General features: G+C 42.1%; 1 protein-coding gene across 1 annotated transcript in view; it reads right to left on the bottom strand.

Moving 5' to 3' along the window:
* KCNH7 (potassium voltage-gated channel subfamily H member 7) overlaps positions 1-24,048 on the bottom strand; it is a 572,057-nt gene that overhangs the window by 208,493 nt on the left and 339,516 nt on the right. The window contains exon 4 of the mRNA XM_040357854.1: positions 2,169-2,594. Within this exon, the coding sequence (XP_040213788.1) occupies positions 2,169-2,594 (426 nt within the window). The remainder of the gene's footprint in view (positions 1-2,168; positions 2,595-24,048) is intronic.

Below are 24,048 nucleotides of genomic sequence, written 5' to 3'. Positions count from 1 at the left end.
TAGTGTCCTCTGTACCCCCATAGTATCCTCTGTATCACACCATAGTGTGCTCTGTACTCCACCATAGTGTCCTCTGTACCCCACCATAGTGTCCTCTGTATCTCACCATAGTGTCCTCTGTACCCCACCATAGTGTCCTCTGTACCCCACCATAGTGTCCTCTGTACCCCACCATAGTGTCCTCTGTACCCCACCATAGTGTCCTCTGTACCCCACCATAGTGTCCTCTGTATCTCACCATAGTGTCCTCTGTACCCCCCCATAGTGTCCTCTGTACCCCACCATAGTGTTCTCTGCCCCTCTCCACACCACACACATACTGTGTAGGTAGAACTCTCCTACCTTACACAGGTATACAAAGAGCAGAACAGAGATCAATGTCACAGGGCTGGATAGGGGCGGGAACTGCTGGTTAACTTTTCACATTAACATGAAAATTAACTCCAGCAGTTCCCGTCTCCATCCAGCCCTGTGATACCGCCACTCGCCGCTGTCCAATGAAGAGGACAGTGGCGAACATGTCAGTGGGCTGGGTGCCCATGAATTAATCACGGACCCTGAGGGGACAGACAACTAGCGGTGGCAGGCCGGGTGAGGCCCACGGGCTGAGGGTTCCCAACCTCCTGTTCTAGGACTTTGAAGTTAATAAAGGTCTAGGTTCATGAGGCCTTAGTTGCATGAAAAAATATATTGGGTTATTCTTTTGATCCACAAATAACTGGAATTTGTTTTATTAACCTTTTACATTACTTCACTGTGCTGAGAGGACAATAATGTACATTTTATTTTAGAATACAGTGTGTAATTTTTTTTTTAACTTAAACAAATGTGTAAGACAAGAAAAATGCATTTCATTTTTTTTTCAGCTTATAGTTTAAATCGCGAATAGTGTATTTATTAAAAGAGTTGCAAATAAAACTCTTAGGCCTTGTACACACGACCAGACATGTCCGATGAAAACGGTCCGCAGACCATTTTCATCAGACATTTCTGCTGGCGGATTTTGGTCTGATATGTGTACACACCATCAGACCAAAATCCCAGCGGACAGAAAACGCGGTGACGTGGCGGCGACGATGACGCGGCGACGTGCACGACCCAGGAAGTTCAATGCTTCCACGCATGCGTCGAATCACTTCGACGCATGCATGGTATTTCGGCCGAGCGGACATGTCCGATGAGTCGTACTAACCATCGGACATGTCCGACGGACATGGTTCCAGCGGACATGTTTCTTAGCATGCTAAGAAACATTTGTCCGCTGGAAACCTGTCCGCTAGCCAAGGAATCCGGTCCGCTAGGCCACGGTCGGACAAGTCCGCGGAAACTGGTCCACGGACCAGTTTCAGCAGACATGTTCGGTCGTGTGTACGAGGCCTCATATGCAATGTAAAAATTATTTAGGTGGGAACATTAGATAACTAATTGTGTGTTAGAAAATTGACAAAGCAGATATACATCAAGTATGTTTATACTAAATCTTGGATTTTGATTGGTCAGTGCTGAGTAGAAGGAAAGGATAGAATAATTGACGTATTAATTGTTGTCCCCCCACTCTCTTATACTTGCTGATTACAGTTTGAAGAAAATTTCAATCAATCGTAATAACTGTTTAAAATTTTCTTACAAGTGGTCACGTGACCGCAAAGCTCCGGTTGGTGCTTCGGTCAGTGCGGCTGGTGGGCATTAACTCTTTCAGGGCCAACAATACTTTAGAGCAATGGACGCCAGTGGAATGATGTCACTGCTCTAAGGATTTAGCGCAAAGACAGGCACACCTGCCGGGGCTTTGGGGATGATTTATAGTTGATCAGCATTTGCGTTTCCTTCAACTTTTATGGGGAGAGAATCAGTTCTGAGAAAAACAAAAGCCCATTGACACTGGCCCTCAAGTGTTGTAGTAATTCTTTCCCACAGTTCTAAAAGGTTTTTCGTCTTGGAAAAAAAAACTCAACAGAGGATAATACAGCCAAGGGGAAGGGACAGTTATTAAATTTCCACAATCCCTGCTGCAGGGGTTTTCCGAAGTAATATACGGTAGCTAGAAAAAAAGAATGGTATAGGCTACAGGGCTCAGGAACTCTACAGAAGATTGTCTTCAGGTGAATTCAGCTATGAAAGTAAAGTTATCAATGAAAACTTCAAGCATGCAGTTTTGGTGATCATACCTTCACTTGCGTGGCGGTCTCTAAAAACGCTTTTGGGATGAATAGTAAATCCTTCAATATCATGAACTGAAGATGCTCGTCTCATGCTACAAATACTTTCTTTTGACCGTGCATGAGACAAGCGAGAACCTGCATGTAGCATGTCTGGAAATAGTTGGTCCCATTGCCGTTTGGGTGAAGAATGGTCTAGAGGTCCAGTTATATTCACCAGAGGAGAACATTTATTAGAGTCTATTAGTGCTTTTGTATCATCTGCTTCAGAAGGGCTGCAACTTTCCTTAGTGGGGGATTTAAAGTGCTTCATGGCCATAGAGTCATCGCTGTGCTTTGAGTCCACTATGACGGCATCGGGATCTTCCTGCGGTAATGACTGTTTCCTGTAGTTCAGAAGTCTTAACGATGGTAACCGGAATCCAAACACTTTGCCTGGAAACAGAAAGGTAAAAATAAATGTTATAACATTTCTGAAGCTTAGCAATCATTAAATTAGTAAGTGTGACGCTAATATCAATGGGTGAAGTATAACGATTATGGAGCCAAAGCTAATACCCCAAATGGTGACCACTAAGGGAGAGTCTATGGGTATTTAAATGATGGATATAGAGTGTATATATATATATATATATATATATATATATATATATATTATATATATATATATATATATATATATATATATATATATATATATATTATATATATATATATATATATATATATATATATATATATATATATATATATAAATATATATATAATTTCTTGTATTTATCACTTTAAATCTATTGTGCTCTCTCCGACCCTTCTCCCAAGAACACCCCTGTGCATGCTCCCTAGAGCATCCAATGTGTGCAGGCTTGTTCATATCTGCAGACTTCTGCATGTGTTTGTAGTGAGTATTTTCATCCCACTTATTTGAAGGACCTTTGTTGTTTCATAATACATCATAACTACTATGTACTATTTATGGTTTTTACTTTCATCCTTTTATTCGTAGAAATATTACATCTCCCTCTCTTCTGAAAAAGCGGGTCAAAGCCTGTAAAATGCATAGAGATTTACAAGTTCTTCCCTTGGATACTCCATTAACACATACTGGGCAACACAATATCAAATAAGTTGATAAAACATCACAAGTGATTGATTTGATGTATATAGTATATATTGAGAGTATCTTTAAGGGGGTAGAGCAGCGTGATAATTGGTATTCCTGATAATACATGCTACATACCTCCCAACTTTTTGAGATGAGAACGAGGGGGCACCCATTAGCAAAAGTATGTAGGCATAGGACACACTCCCTGCCACACCCCCTTAAAGGAGAATTATACAACAACAAAAAATTACGAGTTAAACCCACAAGTGTTTTTTTTAGTTTTTTTTTTTACCATTACTATTCTTTTATATTCGCTTTTGAAGTTTACAAATGCAGCAATTTAGAAATTGGATGAGAGGTTTAGCACTGGGAAACACTTTTTTGAAAGATGAAAAGTGCATTTTTTATACAACTATATAGATGAGACCAAAATTAGGAACACATGAGAAACAGGGACAAGTGGACTTTGTTCCAAATCAGGGACAGTCCCTCCAAATCACGGACAGTTGGGAGCTATGCATGCTATACAGGAAAGTTTTTAGTCTAAAAAAAACAATTGTATACACAATTGTATACACTTTGGGTTATAGTAGATCAGAAAAGTCTGATTATTCTAAACCAGCCTTTTTTCAAACAGGGTACCTTGGCAAAATGCCTAAAATTACCTAAACATTGTAAACAAGCCAGCGGGTGGATCAAACCTCTCTTTTAGTTACAGAAAGCCACAGGTTTTTAATTGTGCACTGTTGCAACCTTCTAACCGCCGGTGTCCTAACAACCAAGGATGTCACCAGTTGATAAAGAGGACATCGGGCACCTGCACAATATCCTTGTTTCCCTCTCCCCTGCCCTTCTCTATTAGCACTGGGGTCACATTAGCTGAATGCGAACTAAGAAACACTGGAATACTAGTCAGCACCAGTGTACAAAGGTGTATTTGATTTGGAACTTCAGTATAAAGTACTTCTAATGTTGGGTTTGCTATGCTGCTGCAATATGAAAAACTATTAATTTAGTTTCTTACATTTTTTGAATGGTGTGTCTCGAGATTGTGCAGAGTTTGAAATGCTGTCTTGAACTTTAAAAAGGTTGAGAAACATTGTTCTAAACAATTTGTATATACTGATTCTCAGGACGAGGTGCTTTGTTATATACCCACCCTCTTCCTATGGTATAAATTGCTATTGGTTAAAATATTGTTGCTGGGCTTGCCCACTGAATACTTTATACAAAGGATAGTGCTAAAGTATCCCCTTGAATTGACCTGTAAGCCCTTGCTGACACTGCCGTGACTTGTCATGCAACTTTAGAGTTCAAAGACGCCAGACAAGTCGCACCACATTATTGGCAATTGGACCGTTCTAATCAGTGCGACTCAAGTCGTGTATATACACTTGTTCTCATAAGTTTACATACTCTGGCAGAATTAATGAATTTTTGGCCATTTTTTTAGACAATATGAACGATAACACAACAACATTTCTTTCACTCATTGTTTGTGTTTGGCTGAAGCCATTTATTATCAATCAACTGTGTTTACTCTTTTTAAATCATAATGGCAACAGAAACTACCCAAATGACCCTGATCAAAACATTATACCCTGATAATTTTGGCCTGATAACATGCACACAAGTTGACACAAAGGGGTTTGAATGACTATTAAAAGTAACCATCCTCACCTGTGATCTTTTTGCATGTAATTAGTGTGTGTGTATAAAAGGTCAATGAGTTTCTGGACTCCTGACAGACCCTTGCATCTTTCATCCAGTGCTGCACTGACTTTTCTGGATTCTGAATCATGGGGAAAGCAAATTAATTGTCAAAGGATCTGCTGGAAAAGGTAGTTGAACTGTATAAAACAGGAAAGGGATATAAAAAGATATCCAAGGAATTGAGAATGCCAATCAGCAGTGTTCAAACGCTAATCAAGAAGTGGAAAATGAGGGGTTCTGTTGAAACCAAACCACGGTGAGGTAGACCAACTTAAATTTCAGCCACATCTCCCAGGAAAGTTTTTCGAGATGGAAAGAAAAACTCACAAATAACTTCAGGTGAAATACAGGACTCTCTGAAAACATGTGGTGTGGCTGATTGAAGATGCACAAGTAGGACAAACTTGAAGAAAAAAGGGCTGCATGATCAAGTCGCCATAAAAAAGCCATTACTACGCAAATTTCACAAAGTATCCCGCTATACAATATGTCAAACAGCACAGAGACAAGCCTCAAACTTTCTGGCACAAAGTCATTTGGAGTGATGAGACCACAATTTAGCTTTTTGGCCACAACCATAAATGCCAAGTCAACAAGGCCTATGATGAAAGGTACATCATTCCTACTGTGAGACACGGAGGTGGATGGCTGATGTTTTGGGGATGTGAGCTACAAAGGCACAGAAAATGTTGTCAAAATTGATGGCAAGATGAATGCAGTATGTTATCAAAAAATACTGGAGGAACATTTACATTCATCAGCCAGGAAGCTGTGCATGGGACGTATTTGGACATTCCAACATGACAATGATCCAAAACACAAGGCCAAGTCGACCTGTCTCTGGCTACAGCAGAATAAAGTAAGGTTCTAGAGTGGCCTTCTCAGTCTTCTGACCTCAATATCATTGAGCCACTCTGGGGAGATCTCAAACATGCAGTTCATGCAAGACAGCCCAAGAATTTACAGGAACTGGATGCTTTTTGCCAAGAGGAACGGGCAGCTTTACCATCTGAGAAGATAACGAGCCTTATCCACAAATACCACAAAAGACTTCAAACTGTAATTGATGTTAAAGGGGGCAATACATGGTATTAAGAACTAGGGTATGTAAACTTTTGATCACGGTCATATGGGTAGTTTCTGTTGCCATTCTGATTTTAAAAAGAGGAAACACAGTTGATTAATAATAAATGGCTTCAGCCAAACACTAACCATGAGTGAAAGAAACATTTTTGTATTATCATTCATATTTTTTGAAAAATGGCTAAGAAATCATAAATTCTGCCAGGGTGTGTAAACTTATGAGCACAACTGTATAATAGTGTATATTTGCCTACCTTTACATGCACATGAACTTTAATGGCATCCCAGTCTAAGTCTGTAGGGTTCAATATTATGTTGGCCCAACCTTTGCAGCTATAACAGCTTCAACTCACTGGGAAGGTGGTCCACAAGGTTTAGGAGTGTGTCTATGGGAATGTTTGACCATTCTTCCAGAAGCGCATATGTGAAATCAGGCACTGATGTGGACGAGAAGGCCTGGCTTGCAGTCTCCACTCTAATTCTATTGGGTTGAGGTCAGGACAGTCAAGTTTCTTCACCCCAAACTCACTCGTCCATGTCTATGGAACTTGCTTTGCTTGACGTCCCAATACTTTTGGTAATATAGTGTATATTTGCATTGTGGCTGAAATGTTATTTACAAACAAGGAGACATATTTAATTATATTCAATTATCAATATTCTTGCCAGCAGGATATATACTGTGTTTTCGTTTTTTCAAATATTTGGATTCATAACAATTCAAAGGATGCCAAAATGGGCAAATGTTTGTTGTCATGTACCAACGGGAATACAGTCAGCAATAGCCGGCAAACAGAACAAGCACAAATAACCTCACCAAGCTGTCACATAAGACAAATCTAAAACAAGAGACAGAAGTGGAGGGCAGCAGCTTCAGCCAAGAAAGAAACCTGAGCGAGCTCAACACTTCTATGATCAAAGCCAACTAAACTTGCTTTTGCCTAAAACCAACACCTTGCCCTATAATTGTGTAATTTTCCTATATGCAGTATACATAAACACAACACTTCTACATTTGGACCAGAGAAAGTTGGCACTAGCGGGGTTCCCCCCCCCCCCCCCCCTTTTTAAGCATTTTGAAGTGAAGTTTAATACCAGTTGGCCAGAGTAGAAGTGTCTATCAGGTGTGTTGAGAGTATAATGTAAAATGTCAAATGTTTTTGAACCCAACTGCCATGCAGAAAGCATAGGAATGCAATATTGCTGTGCTGGCACCATAGCAAATCTGGTCATAGATAGGTAGTTTTTCCTCGATCAGCCAGAGGAGTGAAAGAGAAAAAAACAGATTCCTCCATTCACATAAGCCAGGTAGATGGAGGAATACCCTCTGCCGGGACAATGTATTCTGATAGCAGGACTAGCCAATTGGCTGCAGTCGTTGTTTAACCACTTAAGCCCCGGACCAATATGCAGCTAAAGGACCAAAGGTGTTTTTACAATTTGGCACTGCGCTGCTTTAACTGGTAATTGCGCGGTCATGCAATGTTGTACCGAAACAAAATTTGCGTCCTTTTCTTCCCACAAATAGAGCTTTCTTTTGATGGTATTTGATTGCCTCTGCGATTTTTATTTTTTGCGATATAAACGGAAAAAGACCGTAAATTTTGAAAAAAATTGATTTTTCTTATAACAAAAAGTAAAAGATATCGAATAAACTAAATTTTAGTCAAAAATTTAGGCCAAAATGTATTCAGCCACATGTCTTTAGTAAAAAATAAAATCGCAATAAGCGTATATTTATTGGTTTTTGCAAAAGTTATAGCGTCTACAAACTGGGGTACATTTTCTGGAATTTACACAGCTTTTATTTTATGACTGCCTATCTCATTTCTTGAGGTGCTAAAATGGCAGGGCAGTACAAAACCCCCCCCAAATGACCCCATTTTGGAATGTAGACACCCCAATGAAACTGCTGAGAGGCATGTTGAGTCCATTGAATATTTTTTCAATTTAACCGAACCTAAAATAACTAAATAAGTAACTGGCTAACCAGTAACACTTATACGGTGATCACTGGTGAAAGGGTTAACTCTAGGGGCAATCAGGGGTTAAAACCTTTATTTATGGGGGTACCTAACGCTATAGAAACCTGGCGGCGAACCTAAAGAAAAACTAGCTACCAACGGCAACAGTGACACTAATACAGCGATCAGAAAACCAATCGCTTAGTGACACTGGCAATAGGGGGTGAAAGGGTTAACTGGGGCGGTGATCAAGGGGTTAAACCTTTATTAGGGGGGGGGTAGGGGGCTACCCTGGACCTAAAGGGTCCTAACGCTAACTGCCCTAATACTTTTTTCTGTCACAAATGACACTAAATGCAGTGATCAGAAAATAAATGATCACTGCAATCAGTGACACTGTGACAGGGGGCTGGGTGATCGGGGGGTGACTGGGGGGGTTGTGTGCCTATGTGTGACTGTGTCAGTGTACTGTTAAGTGCAACTCACAGTTCTGATGTCTTCTCTCCTCAAGCGTCGGTCGAAAAGACCGCCACGAGGAGAGATGACATCACTTCCCCCTGCCTGTGTTTGCACTTACACAGGCAGGGCGGGCAGAGGCGGCAGATGATTCGAACGAATAGCCGCCCCCTCATCCCGGATCGCTCCCAGATGATTACCAACCGCCGCATGTACCGGGGGGGGGGTCCCGATCGGACCCCCGACCCACGTCTAGGCAGGGACATACCGGCACGTGCATCTGCCTGTACATGCCATTCTGCCGACGTATATTTACATGCGGCAGTCGTTAAGTGGTTAACAAAAGTTTTCTAGCATGTCCAACAGATGTGGATGAAACAATAAACTTCTGTCAAATAGGGATGTCTAAACACTGACCTACTTTACATTTTGATCAGTCTATGGCCAGCTTAAAAATTAGGAGAAGGTCTTTAAAGTGGAGGTTCACCCAAAAACTCAATTTTTAACATTAGATTGAGGCTCATTTTGTCAAGGGGAATCGGGTGTTTTTTTTAAAATCGAAGCAGTACTTACCGTTTTAGAGAGCGATCTTCTCCGCCGCTTCCGGGTATGGGCTGCGGGACTGGGCATTCCTATTTGATTGACAGGGTTCCGACAGGCTTCCGACGGTCGCATACAGTGCGTTACGATTTTCCGAAAGTAGCTATTACGTCGGTGCGCAGGCGCCGTATAGAGCCGCACCGACGTTCGGCTTCTTTCGGCTACTCGTGACGCGATGTATGCGACCGTCGGAAGCCTCTTGAAAGCCTGTCAATCAAATAGGAACGCCCAGTCCCGAAGACCATACCCGGAAGAGGCGGAGAAGATCTATCTCTAAAACGGTAAGTACTGCTTCGATTAAAAAAAAACACCCGATTCCCCTTGACAAAATGAGCCTCAATCTAATGTTAAAAATTGTTTTTCGGGTGAACTCCCGCTTTAAGGGTTAAAGTATGTCAGCACAAAGCACATGACAGAGCCTCTGTACCATCAATAGTCAATATTACAGTCTTTCTTAACATTTTCACTCCAGAGGAAACCTTGAAATACTCAGTTCTCAGGAACCCCTGCTAGGAACAGCCCATCTAAGCTAAACAGGAAAATGCTGCTTACAACGGTGGTCAGTGGGAAGAATGCCCCCTTACGGTAGCAGTTAGCATGCCACCCCTACAATCAGCTAAAAAGATAACTGGTGTTGTGCTACTTGCTCTCACAAGTGGCAACAGACCTGGAACTATGAAGCTATCATTAGATGGGGGGTCAATTAGCCACAGCTCTAGGAACCCATAGTAGCCTCTGGAGGAACCCTAGAGTTCCATGAAACTCTGGTTGAGAATGACTGCCATATCATGTACCCGGCATATACTGTATTCTTATCATTACTTCAGTTTTAACATTCTACTATGGAATATGTTTTTCCATGTCCTAGCTAAAATAGATTTCTTTTTTTTTAATGGCCCAAAAGCAATTACCTCTCCGGTTTTATATATAGCTTATACAGAGAAACAGTTTTGTCATGTGCTATCCAAAATTCAGATCACTGTAAAATAATAGTCCTAGTGAAGCCAGCATGATTATACATGATATGTTCCCATTTTCATTCTTCTCTTGCAGAAGCACAATTTGTTTTATTTTACGGCAAAAGGAGAGTGATATTTCTGATGTATAATTCACAGTGGAGTATTTGAAAATTGATGCAAATCTTTCCTTCTCTATGTACATTTAAATGAGCTACAGATTCAAGTAATCTCATGTGAAAATTGCTTTATATCTTTAAGCTAAAAGTAAGTGTTGGAATTGCAAAGAACTGGCCCCAGGGGGTGAAGACCCAAGCCCTCTGAACACTTTATTCTGATCTTCCAATACTATGCAATTGATAGGAAAACTACAGTTCATTTCAAATGAGTATTTTGAGTTATTAATGTGGTTTACCTAAAAGTCATTTTTATTGATATGACTTTCACGTTTTAGTAGCCTGTCACTCAAAGCTTCATAATGACAGACAAAACAAAAAGTGACATTTGGAGCTCTGGTGGTTTTGGGTAAAACAAGTTACATTAAAATTAACAAAAGTTTAACATTAAAGTTGAACTCCAGGTAAAACAAGTTTTGTTTAAATAAAAGAGCCATGTGTATTTTGATTTTGGCAATTTCTTCTAGAATTGTGTGGTAAGCAAGCACAAGCAACTTCTCCCCTTTTTCTCTGTGCAGAAACTTCCTGTAATGGAGACCAGTCACTGCTGTCCTCTATCCATTTGTGACCAACTGATCTTTTCTCCACCCCTTCCCGTAGTTTTCTTCAGAAAACCTGCAGCGGTTGGAGCACAGTGATAATTTACAAAATAGCTGCTTCTAACCACATCCCGGCCTATAGCAAAATGACGGCCGGGTGGTGGCTCTCCTGTTCTGATTGGATGTCATATGACGTCCTTCAGAACCAGCCACTCGTGTGCCCTCCTGCCCCCTTTGTAGTGCGGTGTGTCGCTCTGACACACTGCATCTCCGATCATGGTAAAGAGCCTATGACGTAGGCTCTTTACCATGTGATCAGCTGTATCCAATCACAGCTGATCACAGCGTAACTAGGAATCAACATTCCTCTATTCACACTAGCAGCGCATGAGTAGAGGAGAGCCAGCCAATAAGCAGCTCTCCTGACAGGGGGGATCTGCACCGATAATCAGTGCAGTGATTATCAGTGCAGCCCCATCAGCGATGCCCACCAGTGGTCACCAATGATGCCTAGGTTGCTTTGATAGTGGCCTTCAGATTGTCTGCATTGTTGAGTCTGGTGTCTCTCATCTTCCTCTTGACAATACCCCACAGATTCTCTATGCGGTTTAGGTTAGGCAAGTTTGCTGACCAATCAAGCACAGTGATACCATGATCATTTAACCAGGTACTGGTACTTGTGGCAGTGTGGGCAGGTGCCAAGAAGGTAGGCCTGCTTGCCTTATGGGAAGCAGGACTGCTATAGATAAAGAACACAGAAGCTAGCTATAGTGCCTGACCACCTGCATTAGGGGTAAGTGTGACAAAAATGCACTGCAACTGGAAACGCACTGCGTTTCTGACCTGAGTTTGAGGTGTTGTCAACATTGACTGACACTCACTGCAGGAACAGTGAATTTTGAACGCGGTAAGGAAAAACATGCACGGGTCACCTATTTACCGCACCATGTGTCAACCGGGGGGCTTAAGGTAGCCATAAGTGGCGTTAATTACATTGATTCCTTCTCAACCACCCAAAAGAGTTGTGGGTGGCACAGATTGCACTGACCAGTGAGAATCTCTTCTGAGCCTTCCTTATTCTGGGATGTGGCTGTGCTCATCGATGACTGCTACGGTAGCTGTTGCTAGCATTATGATGCTATATATAGTCTCTAGGGCTGTGTAATGAAGTTTTCAAGTCTCTCCCATTACACCTGCTGGCATGGGAGGGGGGAGATGGCATTTACAGCAGCTAAGTGCAGGGAGGACTGGGAAGTGAGGAGGGATAACTATTTTTTTTTAAAGTGTGAGTGTTATTTTTATGTATGTATTTGTGTGCACATTTATTTTATTGTTATAATGTCTTTGGTATGGTTCATTTATTCCCTTAAAACCATTAGCATATACTTTACCCGTTGGTCCGTGAACTTGCCTTAACTATAGCATGTGTTTGTGTTCTACATATGTTGAAGTGTTTACACATCATTAAATGACCTCATGTACTACCTTTATATATTGTTATAATTGCCTTGTTCCACAGTAAAGTTGTATTATATGTAGTATTGCTGTAATCAATCACTGTTCAGACATAGCAACACAAATGGAAGACAGATTAGCCATAAGCTTTAGATGCATTTAGTTCCCAAACCAGGGCATTTAAAAAAAAAAGCACACTAGTGATGTAACACTCTCTAGTCTTATTTGATAAATACTTTCTTTTATAACTTCCAGCGATGATGTGAGAAGCATTTTCTACATCCTTTCATTCTATATAGACAGTTGAAGAGTAGAAATTTACATTCAACTTACTAATTATACCTTTCGTTTAATCACAATTTTTGATATTGGAGCACAAATTAAGAACACAAAATACAAAATTGGTGCAGCACTAATGAAATTAGAAATATACAAGTGAACAAAAAGCTTATGCCGCGTACAAACGACCGTTTTTAATGTCATGGAAAAAAACAACGTTTTTCTCTACGTGATCCTTGTCAAGCCTGCCTTGCATACACACGATCGTGAATAAAAAATGCTCGAGCAAAGCGCGGTGACGTACAACGGCATTATAAAGGGGAAGTTCCATTCTAATAGCGCCACCCTTTGGGCTGATTATGCTAATTTCCCATCTCATAAGTTGCTTCTGGGCATGCGCGTTTTTTTCCCGTCGTTAAAGCGTACACAAGACCATTTTTTACGACGTGAAAAACATCAAGAAAGAATAGAACATGTTCTAAATTTTTAATGTCCATTTTTCTTGACGAGAAAAATGCTCTGGAAGCCTACACACGATCATTTTTAATGTCCAATTCAAAGAAATTGCATTTTTCTCGTCTTTTAAAAACGGTCGTGTGTACACGGCTTTAGAATAAAGTCTAATGAAGAGTCCAAATATACAGTCCATAGGTGAAAACCAATATCCGTGCTTTGTGTAGATGAAAAGTAGGTGAGGAGAAAGTGATAAACCTTCACATTAGATACATACAGCTCTACACCCAGGTGAGAGTAAGTAGCCTGCTTACCAGCTCTCCATGACCACTAGAATAATGGTCTCCCCAAGCACAGGGAAATAGGTCTACCCAAAAACCTTAATAGTAGCTGGAATTCCCGCTTTACAGATGGAACCAGTTTGTCGGTCTGGTCCAGTGACCAGGTTAGAAGTTTTGTATCCCGGCCAGGGTTGGTACAAGGATTTTCTACACCCCTGACTCCACCCCATTTGCCCTGCCCATGTATCCCCGACCTTTTTAATAAAGTGCCCATCAAATTCAGCCCATCAGCGCCCATCAAATACAGCCTGTGCGATCCGAGCCTCAGGGTCTGGAAGGGAATCTGGGACAATCTATCATTCCTCCACTCCTGGAGGAGAAGGAGTGGAAACGTGGAGGTGTTCTAGGTCCCATGCCCAGGATGGACACCATTAACAGAATACCTTGCATTTTTCTCAATAAATGCAAGGTGTTCTCTGATTGGACTCAGTGGAAATTGTGACGTCACTACGTGTATTGCTATGGCTATTTTAGTGATTTTTATAGCATACTTTTTGAGGAACATTTTTTAAGACCATATGTTGTTTAGAAGCTAAGGCTCTCCCTATTGATACACTAATGAACCCGTTGGACTGCTTCATGAGCTTAGGACAGGAAATTATGCTACAGGACGTTGGAGGAGGGGTAAGAGGACTTAAACAAGCCATGTGCTAAAAAGACAAAGGGACAGTAGTTCTGGAGGACTTTCGAGAATGAAGATATCCTGGTTAAAAGGTAGAAGACTCCATCACCAGGAAGAACCACATTTAGTAACTGTTTAGGGTATGTCTATTACATACATTGTACATGCTTATTTGCTATGAAGGATAGATAGCTTGTCCATGTTGTAAGCATTTTTTTTATGCTTTGTATACTGTGAGTTTTTTTCTTACAAGTGAGTACAGCATTTTTCTTTTTTAGCAAAGCAAATTAATATATGCTAAAGAGCTCTCATTGCTTCTTTGGGTTCACACCTATGCATTTTTCAGTGTTATTTCAGTTTTGCAGAAACACACTACAGGCCATTTAATATGGTTTCCTATGGATGTAGTTCACATCTGTGCATTTTATGGAAAGTGCCAGGGACTTTTTTCTGGTTTTTGGTTCCATAGACTTCAATGGATCAAAAGTGTGTATTGAAAAATGCAGCTGCAATATGAAAACTGCAATCTGCAAAACTGCAAAACACTGCCTCAGGATACGCTATATTTTTTTTTTCCTGCAAATTATTTTTACAACGAAAGGGGAGTTACCTTTTAAGTAGGGTTGCACCCATAGCACTGATGGGCATTGATAGGTGATACTGATGGGCACTGATGAGACGTAGACTGCGTCAGTAGTTATCTATTATTACATTTTGTTTTTACAATTTAATTTTTAACAATTTATTATTTATCACTTTTTACTATATATATATATATATATATATATATATATATATATATATATATATATATATATTTTACTTTTTTTTCTATTTCATGAATAAACGTAAAAAAAAACCTGAAAAAATTTAAGTTAGCCCAATTTTTTTGTATAATTTGAAAGATGATGTTACGCCAAGCAAATTGATACCTAACATGTCACGCTTTAATATTGCGCACACTTGTAGAATGACACCAGTACCTAAAAATCTCCATAGACGATGCTTTAAAAATGTTTAGAGTTACAGAGGAGGTCTAGTGCTAGAATTACTATTCTCACTCTAACGTTTGCAGCGTATCTAACCTGTATGTATCTGACTTTGATACTAGCCAGTGCCTCACCAGCCACTGACCTCACCGCACGTCCCTGATTTACCAACTCCTTCCGACTCCATCTTGACAGATCCAGGACAAGGGGGACCGGAGGAGGACCTGGGGAGGACACAGGAGACAATCAGGGATGATTGGTGTGGCAAGGGGGGCAGTTACAAGCGCCAATCTACCTGACAGCCACGGGAGAGAGAGGAGGAGAAGCGGCTGTCAGAAAAGCTATACAGGGAGATTAGTGCTTGTAACTGCCCCCACCGCTGCACCGATCATCTGTGAGGCTGCCTGGCTCCCCCTGCTGCACTGAGGACGCTGAGTGAACCGGCCTCCTGCCAGGTATAAGGTCAAGCATAAGAGAATTGGCACGAGTACCAGTACTAGTATTGGTATCAGTGCAACCCTACTTTTAAGGCTACATTCACACACCTTTGGTTGCAGTGCAGTACATTTATTATGCATTTTTTAACATGATCATATGTGTTGCAATCTCCGAGACCTACCAACAACTATATAGTCCGAAATTCTGCCCGACCAGATACAAATTCAGTGCATTGTTTAGTCAGGCCCTCAAATTACTTTAATCTAGAAAATGTAAATCAGATTGTAAGATCAGATTGTCATTATAACATGTATGACTGGGTTCAGCCTTGTTTTACATATGATACCTATCAAACACACAGGTTTATTTTTTTTTGCACACAATGCTAAAATGCATATGGGATACTGCACTTTGTTCAAGTAAGCCTTATGCAGCGTACACACGCTCAAAATTTCTAACAACAAATGTTTGATGGGAGCTTTTGGTGTGTTTTCCGACAACAAAAATTTGAGAGCTGGTTCTCAAATTTTCCAACAACATAATTTGTTCTTGTAAATTCAGAGCGTGTGTAGACAATTCCAACACACACAATTTCACGTATGCTTTGAATCAAGTACGAGGCAGAAGTGCTCGGTCTGGTAAAACTAGCATTCGTAATGGAGATAGCACATTCGTCACGCTGCAAAGAGCAGTAATGGACTGAAAAGCACAAAGCTGAAAAACGTGAATCGTCTCTCGTCAAACTTCTACTAATACAAGATTAGCAGAAGGAGCCCAAAGGGTTTTATTGTGCCGTCGTACGTGCTGTACGTGAACGCGTTCTTGACGTTCGCAATTTCCGACAACATTTGTGTGACCGTGTGTATGCAAAACAAGTTTGAGCCAACATCCGTCGGAAATGTATCTGCGGTTTTGTTGTTGTATTGTTCGATCGTGTGTATGCTGCATTACAGTACATTAATCCTCAAGACTTTTCTATTTCTCTTCTTAGATGTACTGGCTTTAGGCCTTTGCTCTTTGCTGTGCTCTTTGCTCAGGAAAATGACAATTTGGAGCAGTGAAGATGACTCAGAGATTAATTCACCCCACTTTCTCTGCGCCCACTCCATACTATATACTTCCTGCTGAGCTCTATAACTCTACACCCTCAACCTCGCTAATCTTAGAAGAAGAAGAAAATGAAGAAAAAAACATTTAATACTTTCTAACACTGGAAACAACACAGAAAAAATTATCTATAGGAATCATTCTATCTAGGAGCGCTGAACTCCAGAGTACACAAGAATCAGTGGTCCAAAATCTAGGGGTATCAGAGGTATCATATAGTCTATATATATATATATATATATATATATATATATATATATATATATATATATATATATATATATACACACACACACACAGTAACAGTATATGTGTATATATAATATACTTGTTTTCCATCAGTTAAAGGAGTTGTAAAGGAACATTTTTTTTTTGCTCAAATAACTGTTTACAGGGTATAGAGACATAGGCATGGATTCAGATAGGAGTTACGACAGCGTATCTCCGGATATGCCGTCGTTACTCTGAGTGTGCGGGGTCGTATCTATGCGCCTGATTCTTAGAATCAGTTACGCATAGATTTCCCTAAGATCCGACCGGCGTAAGTCTCTTACACCGTCGTATCTTAGGCTCCATATTTACGCTGGCCGCTAGGTGGCGCTTCCGTAGATTTACGCAAGGAATATGCAAATTAGGTAGATACGCCGATTCAGAAACATACGTCCGCCCGGCGCATTTTTTTACGTCGTTTACGTAAGGCTTTTTCCGGCGTAAAGTTACCCCTGCTATATGAGGCGTATCCTATGTTAAGTATGGACGTCGGGCCAACGTCGAATTTTCCGTCAATTACGTCGTTTGCGTAAGCTGTTCGCGAATAGGGCTGTACGTAAGTTACGTTCACGTCGAAAGCATTGCCTATTTGCGGCGTAATTTGGAGCATGCACACTGGGATACGTTCATGGACGGCGCATACGCCGTTAGCCAAAAACGTCATTAATGTGGGGTCAGCCTTCATTACCATACAACACGCCCACTGCATGGATAATTTGAATTCTGCAGGCTTACGCCGGACCAGATATGCTACGCCGCCTTAAAGCGGTTCTCCACCCTAAAGTGGAGTCCCGCTGATCGGAACCCTCTCCCCTCCGGTGTCACATTTGACACCTTTCAGGGGGGAGGGGGGTGCAGATACCTGTCTAAAGACAGGTATTTGCACCCACTTCCGGCCCGGCAAAAGACGGGCATTCCGTCACATCCCGTCGCCCCCCCGTTGTGTGCTGGGAACACTCGGCTCCCAGCACACAGCGGGAGCAAATCGGCGGGCGCGGGCGCATGCGCCGTAGGGAACCGGGCAGTGAAGCCGCAGCGCTTCACTTCCTGGTTCCCTCACCGTGGATGGAGGGGGGAGCAGCAGAGAGACGAGCGATCGCTCGTCCTCTGCTGCGATCGGCGCTGGACTCCAGGACAGGTAAGTGTCCTAATATTAAAAGTCAGCAGCTGCAGTATTTGTAGCTGCTGGCTTTTAATATTATTTTCCCGTGGCACATCCGCTTTAACTTAGGGCGCAAGTTCTTTCTGAATACGGAACTTGCGCCCTAAGTTACGGCGGCGTAATGTATCTGAGATACGTTACGCCCGCCGATAGATACGAAAATGTATCTGAATCCGGGCCATAATAGTTAACTGATTCCTTTTAAAAAACGATTAAAAATAGATAAAAAACAATCATATAATGTACCTTTAGTTTCAGTTTCATTTTTGCATGTTATGCTGCCTCTGTGCTGTATAGAGCCATAGAGAAGTGAGGTTTTGAAAACAAAACTAGAAGCTCCCAGTACTGTGGTCCAAAGGAAACAGACAACCAGGAAGTGTCCAGAACAGAGAGGAATTGCAGCAACATCAGAGCAAAAACGAACAATGAGGACATGAAACCAGGACTGCAGTAAGGTAAAGGAAGCTATTTAGCTAAAAAAATAATCCTTTAGTGACCCTTTAAGCCCCATGGTTAGTACATATTGTGACAGAGCGAGACCCTGTTACTGTTAAAATAGAGTATATGACACATCATTAAGGGTTAATGTAAGGTTCCAGACTATTGTTTCTGAGTGGAAAAAGCAGTTTTTTTGTTTTTCTCCAGATTCTGTAGTTCTGGATCAGAACCTTCAATCCTGTGTCTGAATTTTACCAGGTGCCTAAGTACACAGGTGTGCAGGGTTATTATATACTCAAACCTGAGGATAGCTCAGAGCTCCCAGTTTGGAGAGCAGAGCAGCCAACAAGGGAGCCAGGAGGCTCTGTATTTTCATTTGACTGTTTATATTGAAGTGGAAGAACCCCTGCATGGTCAATAATATCTATGTGAACTTTATGACCTTAAAATACGGTTTGATCTGGTGCAACTCATTAAAAAAGCACCTACCACATTAGTATAAACTCTTCAATACCACAATATTTAGACCAGATACAGTTTGCCTAATAGCCTAGATTGGGAGCTGAGGATGCTATCCTCTTCCTGCTAATTTGCATATATGCACACCGGCAAGCACAGTGAGGGGCATGTTTTTTGCATTCTCCACTGCGTTTGATACCATCAGACTGCCTTTCCTGGATGGGAGGCTAACAGTAATGAAGGCTGAGTTGATGTCTTCCTTGTGTCACGGATTGTTAACTTCTTGACTGGAAGACCACAGTATATGCATTTGCAAGACTGTGTGTTGGATAGGGTGGTCAGCAATATTGGGGTTCCAAAGGGGAAAGTTCTCTTCACGGTCAATACCAATGACTTCAGCTAGTGACTTCAGGTTGTGCCCTTCAGCTAGTGACCTTTCACACGGGGACGGATCCGGTTGCAGCAGTCCGCCAGCTCAGCGGGAGATCTCTCTGTGGATGTCAGGTCCCTCTCTGCTCACTGAGCGGGGAGGGGCTTGTCCAGCACCGCTGTCTCCTATGGAGAGATCGGACGACCCCGATCCAATCCGATCTCACTCGATCCGATCCGCCATGGACGTGCCAAGAGCACTGAAGCACCATGGGTGCCAAGAGCACTGAAGGAGGAGGATTGGGTCTGCTCTGTGCAAAACCACTACATAACATGTTTTGTTTTTTTGAACCTTTAATATCACTTTAACCACTTCCCGCCCGGCCTATAGCCGATTTACGTCCGGGAAGTGGTTCTGAAATCCTGACAGGACGTCCATGGACGTCCTGCAGGATTTCATGCCGCGCGCGCCCGTGGGGGCGCGCATCGCGGCGATCGGTGATGCGGGGTGTCAGTCTGACACCCTGCATCTCTGATCTCGGTAAAGAGCCTCCGGCGGAGACTCTTTACCACATGATCAGCCGTGTCCAACCACGGCTGATCACGATGTAAACAGGAAGAGCCGTTGATGGCTCTTCCTCACTCGCGTCTGACAGACGCGAGTAGAGGAGAGCCGATCGGCGGCTCTCCTGACAGGGGGGGTTCGCGCTGATTGTTTATCAGCGCAGCCCCCCCTCGGATCGCCACACTGGACCACCAGGGATGCCCACCCTGGAGCACCAGGGTGGGCAAAAAAAAAAAAAAAAAGCCCGCAAAAAAAAAAAAAAAAGTCTAAAAAATAAATAAAAAAAAAGCATTAAAAAAAAGAAAAAAGATGCCAGTCAGTGCCCACAAATGGGCACTGACTGGCAACCTGGCAAAAATCAGTGCTGCCACCCCAGTGTCCATCAGCGCCACCCCAGTGTCCATCAGCGCCACCCCAGTGTCCATCAGTGCCACCCCAGTGTCCATCAGTGCCACCCCACAGTGCCCATCCATGCCCAGTGCCCACCTATCAGTGCCCATCTGTGCCACCCATAAGTATCCATCAGTGCCGCCCATGAGTGCCCATCTGTGCCGCCTATGAGTGCCCAGTGCTGCCCATGAGTGCCCATCAGTGCCGCCTATGTGTGCCCATCAGTGCCGCCTATGTGTGCCCATCAGTGCCGCCTATGTGTGCCCATCAGTGCCGCCTATGTGTGCCCATCAGTGCCGCCTATGAGTGCCCATCAGTGTCGCATACCAGCGCCGCCAATCAGTGCCACCTCATCTGTGCCCGTCAGTACTACCTCATCGATGTCCATCAGTGCCATCTCATCGGTGCCCATTAGTGCCGCCATATCAGTGCCCGTAATTGAAAGAGAAAACTTATTTACAAAAAAATTAACAGAAAAAAATAAAAACGTAATTTTTTTTCCAAATTTTCAGCCTTTTTTTAGTTGTTGCGCAAAAAAAAAAATCGCAGAGGTGATCAAATACCACCAAAAGAAAGCTCTATTTGTGGGCAAAAAAGGACGCCAATTTTGTTTGGGTACAGTGTAGCATGACCGCGCAATTGCCATTTAAAGTGCGACAGTGCTGAAAGCTGAAAATTGGCTTGGGCGGGAAGCTGCGTAAGTACCTGGTATGGAAGTGGTTAAGCAGTGCCCTAAAAAAGGTAAAAATTACCTTTTGTCTTGACTTCCATCTGAAGAATAGCGGGGCACATTCTGGTATGTAAGTGTGCCTAGGCACGCTTGTATCTACAGCCTCTTAGCAGTATATGTGCAGAGCAAGCTCTCAGGCCTCGTACACACGACCGAGTTTCTCGGCAAAAACCAGCAAGAAACTTGCTGGGAGATATTTTTTTGCCGTGGAAACCGGTCGTGTGTACATTTTCGTCGAGGAAACTGTCGAGAAACTCGACGAGCCAAAAAGAGAGCATGTTCTCTATTTCCTTTTCCTCGACAGCCTAACAAGGAACTCGACGAGGAAAACTATGTGTTTCGCCCGTCGAGTTCCTCGGTCGTGTGTACGAGGCTTCAGACACTGTTGCCTGTGACCTGTTAGTGAGATTTGGTGATGACACTACTGTGTTGCCTGCTGGAGAGAATTCTGCAATGCATGCATCTCCCTGTTTTGTTTATGTAGTGGATCTGTGGTTTGTAAACCTACTATAGAATTTTCCACCACCAGTCATTGGTTGCTTAGACATATAATAAACAGTAGGATACGTCATCTTTAACAAACCACGTCATTATTTTGAGGGAATAAAGTATCTCTGTCTCACTATGAATGAATCAGCCTCACTTCAAAGTTCCTTTATGTAACTTTATGTGTCCCAGGTCAATGCATTCTTTTGTTAGTACCAGTTGGTTTTGATCGAAAGTTCCTTGGTAAGGGTAGCACAGGCATACACTCTACCACCTCCTACAATGCAGTGCCCTATGGCTATTGCCAGGCTTGCCCATTGCTGCATAGAAGTATGGGGGTGCCATCATAAAGCCAGTATTATTTGAATGTCAGTGTTTAAAGGCTATGGTGGTATTGCAGCTTCAGTTTACATGTGGGCACTATTGATTTTTATAAAGGGATTTGGACACAATGCAAGAAACTGATGGGAGAAGGTTCAGGCAGAGCTGCTGCAGTTCTCGAACGTCTGGGACAAAACTCACAGGAAAGTTGAACAGATCTGGTTTTGTGACTCTACAAGTTAGGGAATGTCAGTTCCCTTTGGATGCTTCTCATACAGGCCTTAAAGCACATTTGGCAATTTTCCCACTAGCTATTGTAATTCAACAGCAATTCCTGTGCTGCAAGCAGCCTAAGCTGGCTTTATAGTACACAATACACCCAAAGGCATTCCAGTGTAATGGAAATATTCTCTCCAGGATCTCGCTCCATTTGTCACTCTGTTCTCAGCAATTTTCAATAGATTTGAAGAGGTATCTGGTGATTGTATGGAGAACTGAAATAGAAGGTTTGTAAAAGCAAGCACAGTGAAACTTGGCAACAAGGCAAGTTAGTCATCTTATATAAATGGTTGCCATGGAAACACTAAAAATCTTTCACTAGAGACCTACCTGAGCCATCAAGCAAGGCTATAAAATTACTGATGAAACTTTTCCAAACAGTTTTACTGGGTCACCATGTTACTGGAAGTGACAGTGAGCTTAACTTTTTCCATGCCAAGCCAGCAGTTTATTTTTTTATATAAGGCCATACAATGTGGGCAATGAGAGGGCTTTCATTGTATAATGATAACAGTTGTTTATGTAAGGATGATATTTCCTTTTTGTTCACACGCCTTTATTTATTCTCTACATCATGGGTGTTTAACCTGTGACCCTCCAGCTGTTGTGAAACTACAAGTCCCAAGGCTGATAGTTACAAGCATGACTCCCAAAGACACTGACATGATGGGACTTGTAGTGCCACAACAGCTGGAGGGCCACAGGTTGAGCACCCATGCTCTAGATGCAGACCAAACTATTCTTAAAAAAGTGACAGTGGAAGAGGTTTGGACTAACTATGACTAGAGTGGCTTACAGCGGTAAACTTTTATTCATATGAATTAAATTGTCTTAAAGCAGAACTTGAATTAATATAAAAATTGTGAGCAGGCAGGATGTTTGTAATGCAGAATAGACATACAGTTGCAAAAAAAAGTATGTGAACCCTTTTGGAATGATATGGATTTCTGCACAAATTGGTCATAAAATGTGATCTGATCTTCATCTAAGTCACAACAATAGACAATCACAGTCTGCTTAAACTAATAACACACAAAGAATAAAATGTTACCTTGTTTTTATTGAACACACCATGTAAACATTCACCTTGTAGGTGGAAAAAGTATGTGAATCCTTGGATTTAATAACTGGTTGAACCTCCTTTGGCAGCAATAACTTCAACCAAAACGTTTCCTGTAGTTGCAGATCAGATGTGCACAACGGTCAGAAGTAATTCTTGACCATTCCTCTTTACAGAACTGTTTCAGTTCAGCAATACTCTTGGGATGTCTGGTGTGAATCACTTTCTTGAGGTCATGCCACAGCATCTCAATCGGGTTGAGGTCAGGACTCTGACTGGGCCACTCCAGAAGGCGTATTTTCTTCTGTTTAAGCTATTCTGTTGCTGATTTAGAGCCCATTCACATCTAGGCGACAAAACGCCCGACGCCGGACGCTTGTGCCGCTAGAGGGGGAAATTCCCATTGCTGTCTATGGAGATGGTTCACATCTCATAGACGCCATACGCCTGTCGCCTGAAAAAAAGTCTCGGACCCTTTTTTTCAGGCGACATTGGCGTTCGCCCATTGACAGCAATGGGAAGAATCTTAAAAAAAAAAAGATACACTATCCGCGGCAAAATACGCCGCGTACGCGGCGTTGCTTGTCGCGGAGATGTGAATGGAGCCTTACTTCTATGCTTTGGGTCGGTGTCCTGTTGCAATACCCATATTCTGTTGACCTTCAGCTGGTGGACAGATGGCCTTAAAGGGGTTGTAAAGGTTTGTTTTTTATTTTTTAAATAGGTTACTTTAAGCTAGTGCATTGTTGGTTCACTTACCTTTTCCTTCGATTTACCTTCTAAATGTTATTTTTTTCTTTGTTTTCTTTGTCTGAATTTCTCACTTCCTGTTCCTCCTCAGTAAGGTGTTCAGTAAGCTGTTCTTAATGACTTTCCACCGCTCGGATGATGGTGGAAAGCTTACAGAGGAGAAACAGGAAGTGAGAAATTCAAACAAAGAAAACATTTTTTTAGAAGGGAAATCAAAGGAAAAGGTAAGTGAACCAACAATGCACTAGCTTAAAGGAACCTATTTAGAAAATAAAAGACGAACCTTTACAACCCCTTTAAGTTCTACGGTAAAATGTCTTGATAAACTTGGGAA

The sequence above is a fragment of the Rana temporaria genome, chromosome 6 (genome assembly GCF_905171775.1).
Source record: "Rana temporaria chromosome 6, aRanTem1.1, whole genome shotgun sequence".
Taxonomy (NCBI): domain Eukaryota; kingdom Metazoa; phylum Chordata; class Amphibia; order Anura; family Ranidae; genus Rana; species Rana temporaria.
Note: the sequence above shows the minus strand (reverse complement) of the source record. Positions and strands in the feature narration are given on the sequence as shown.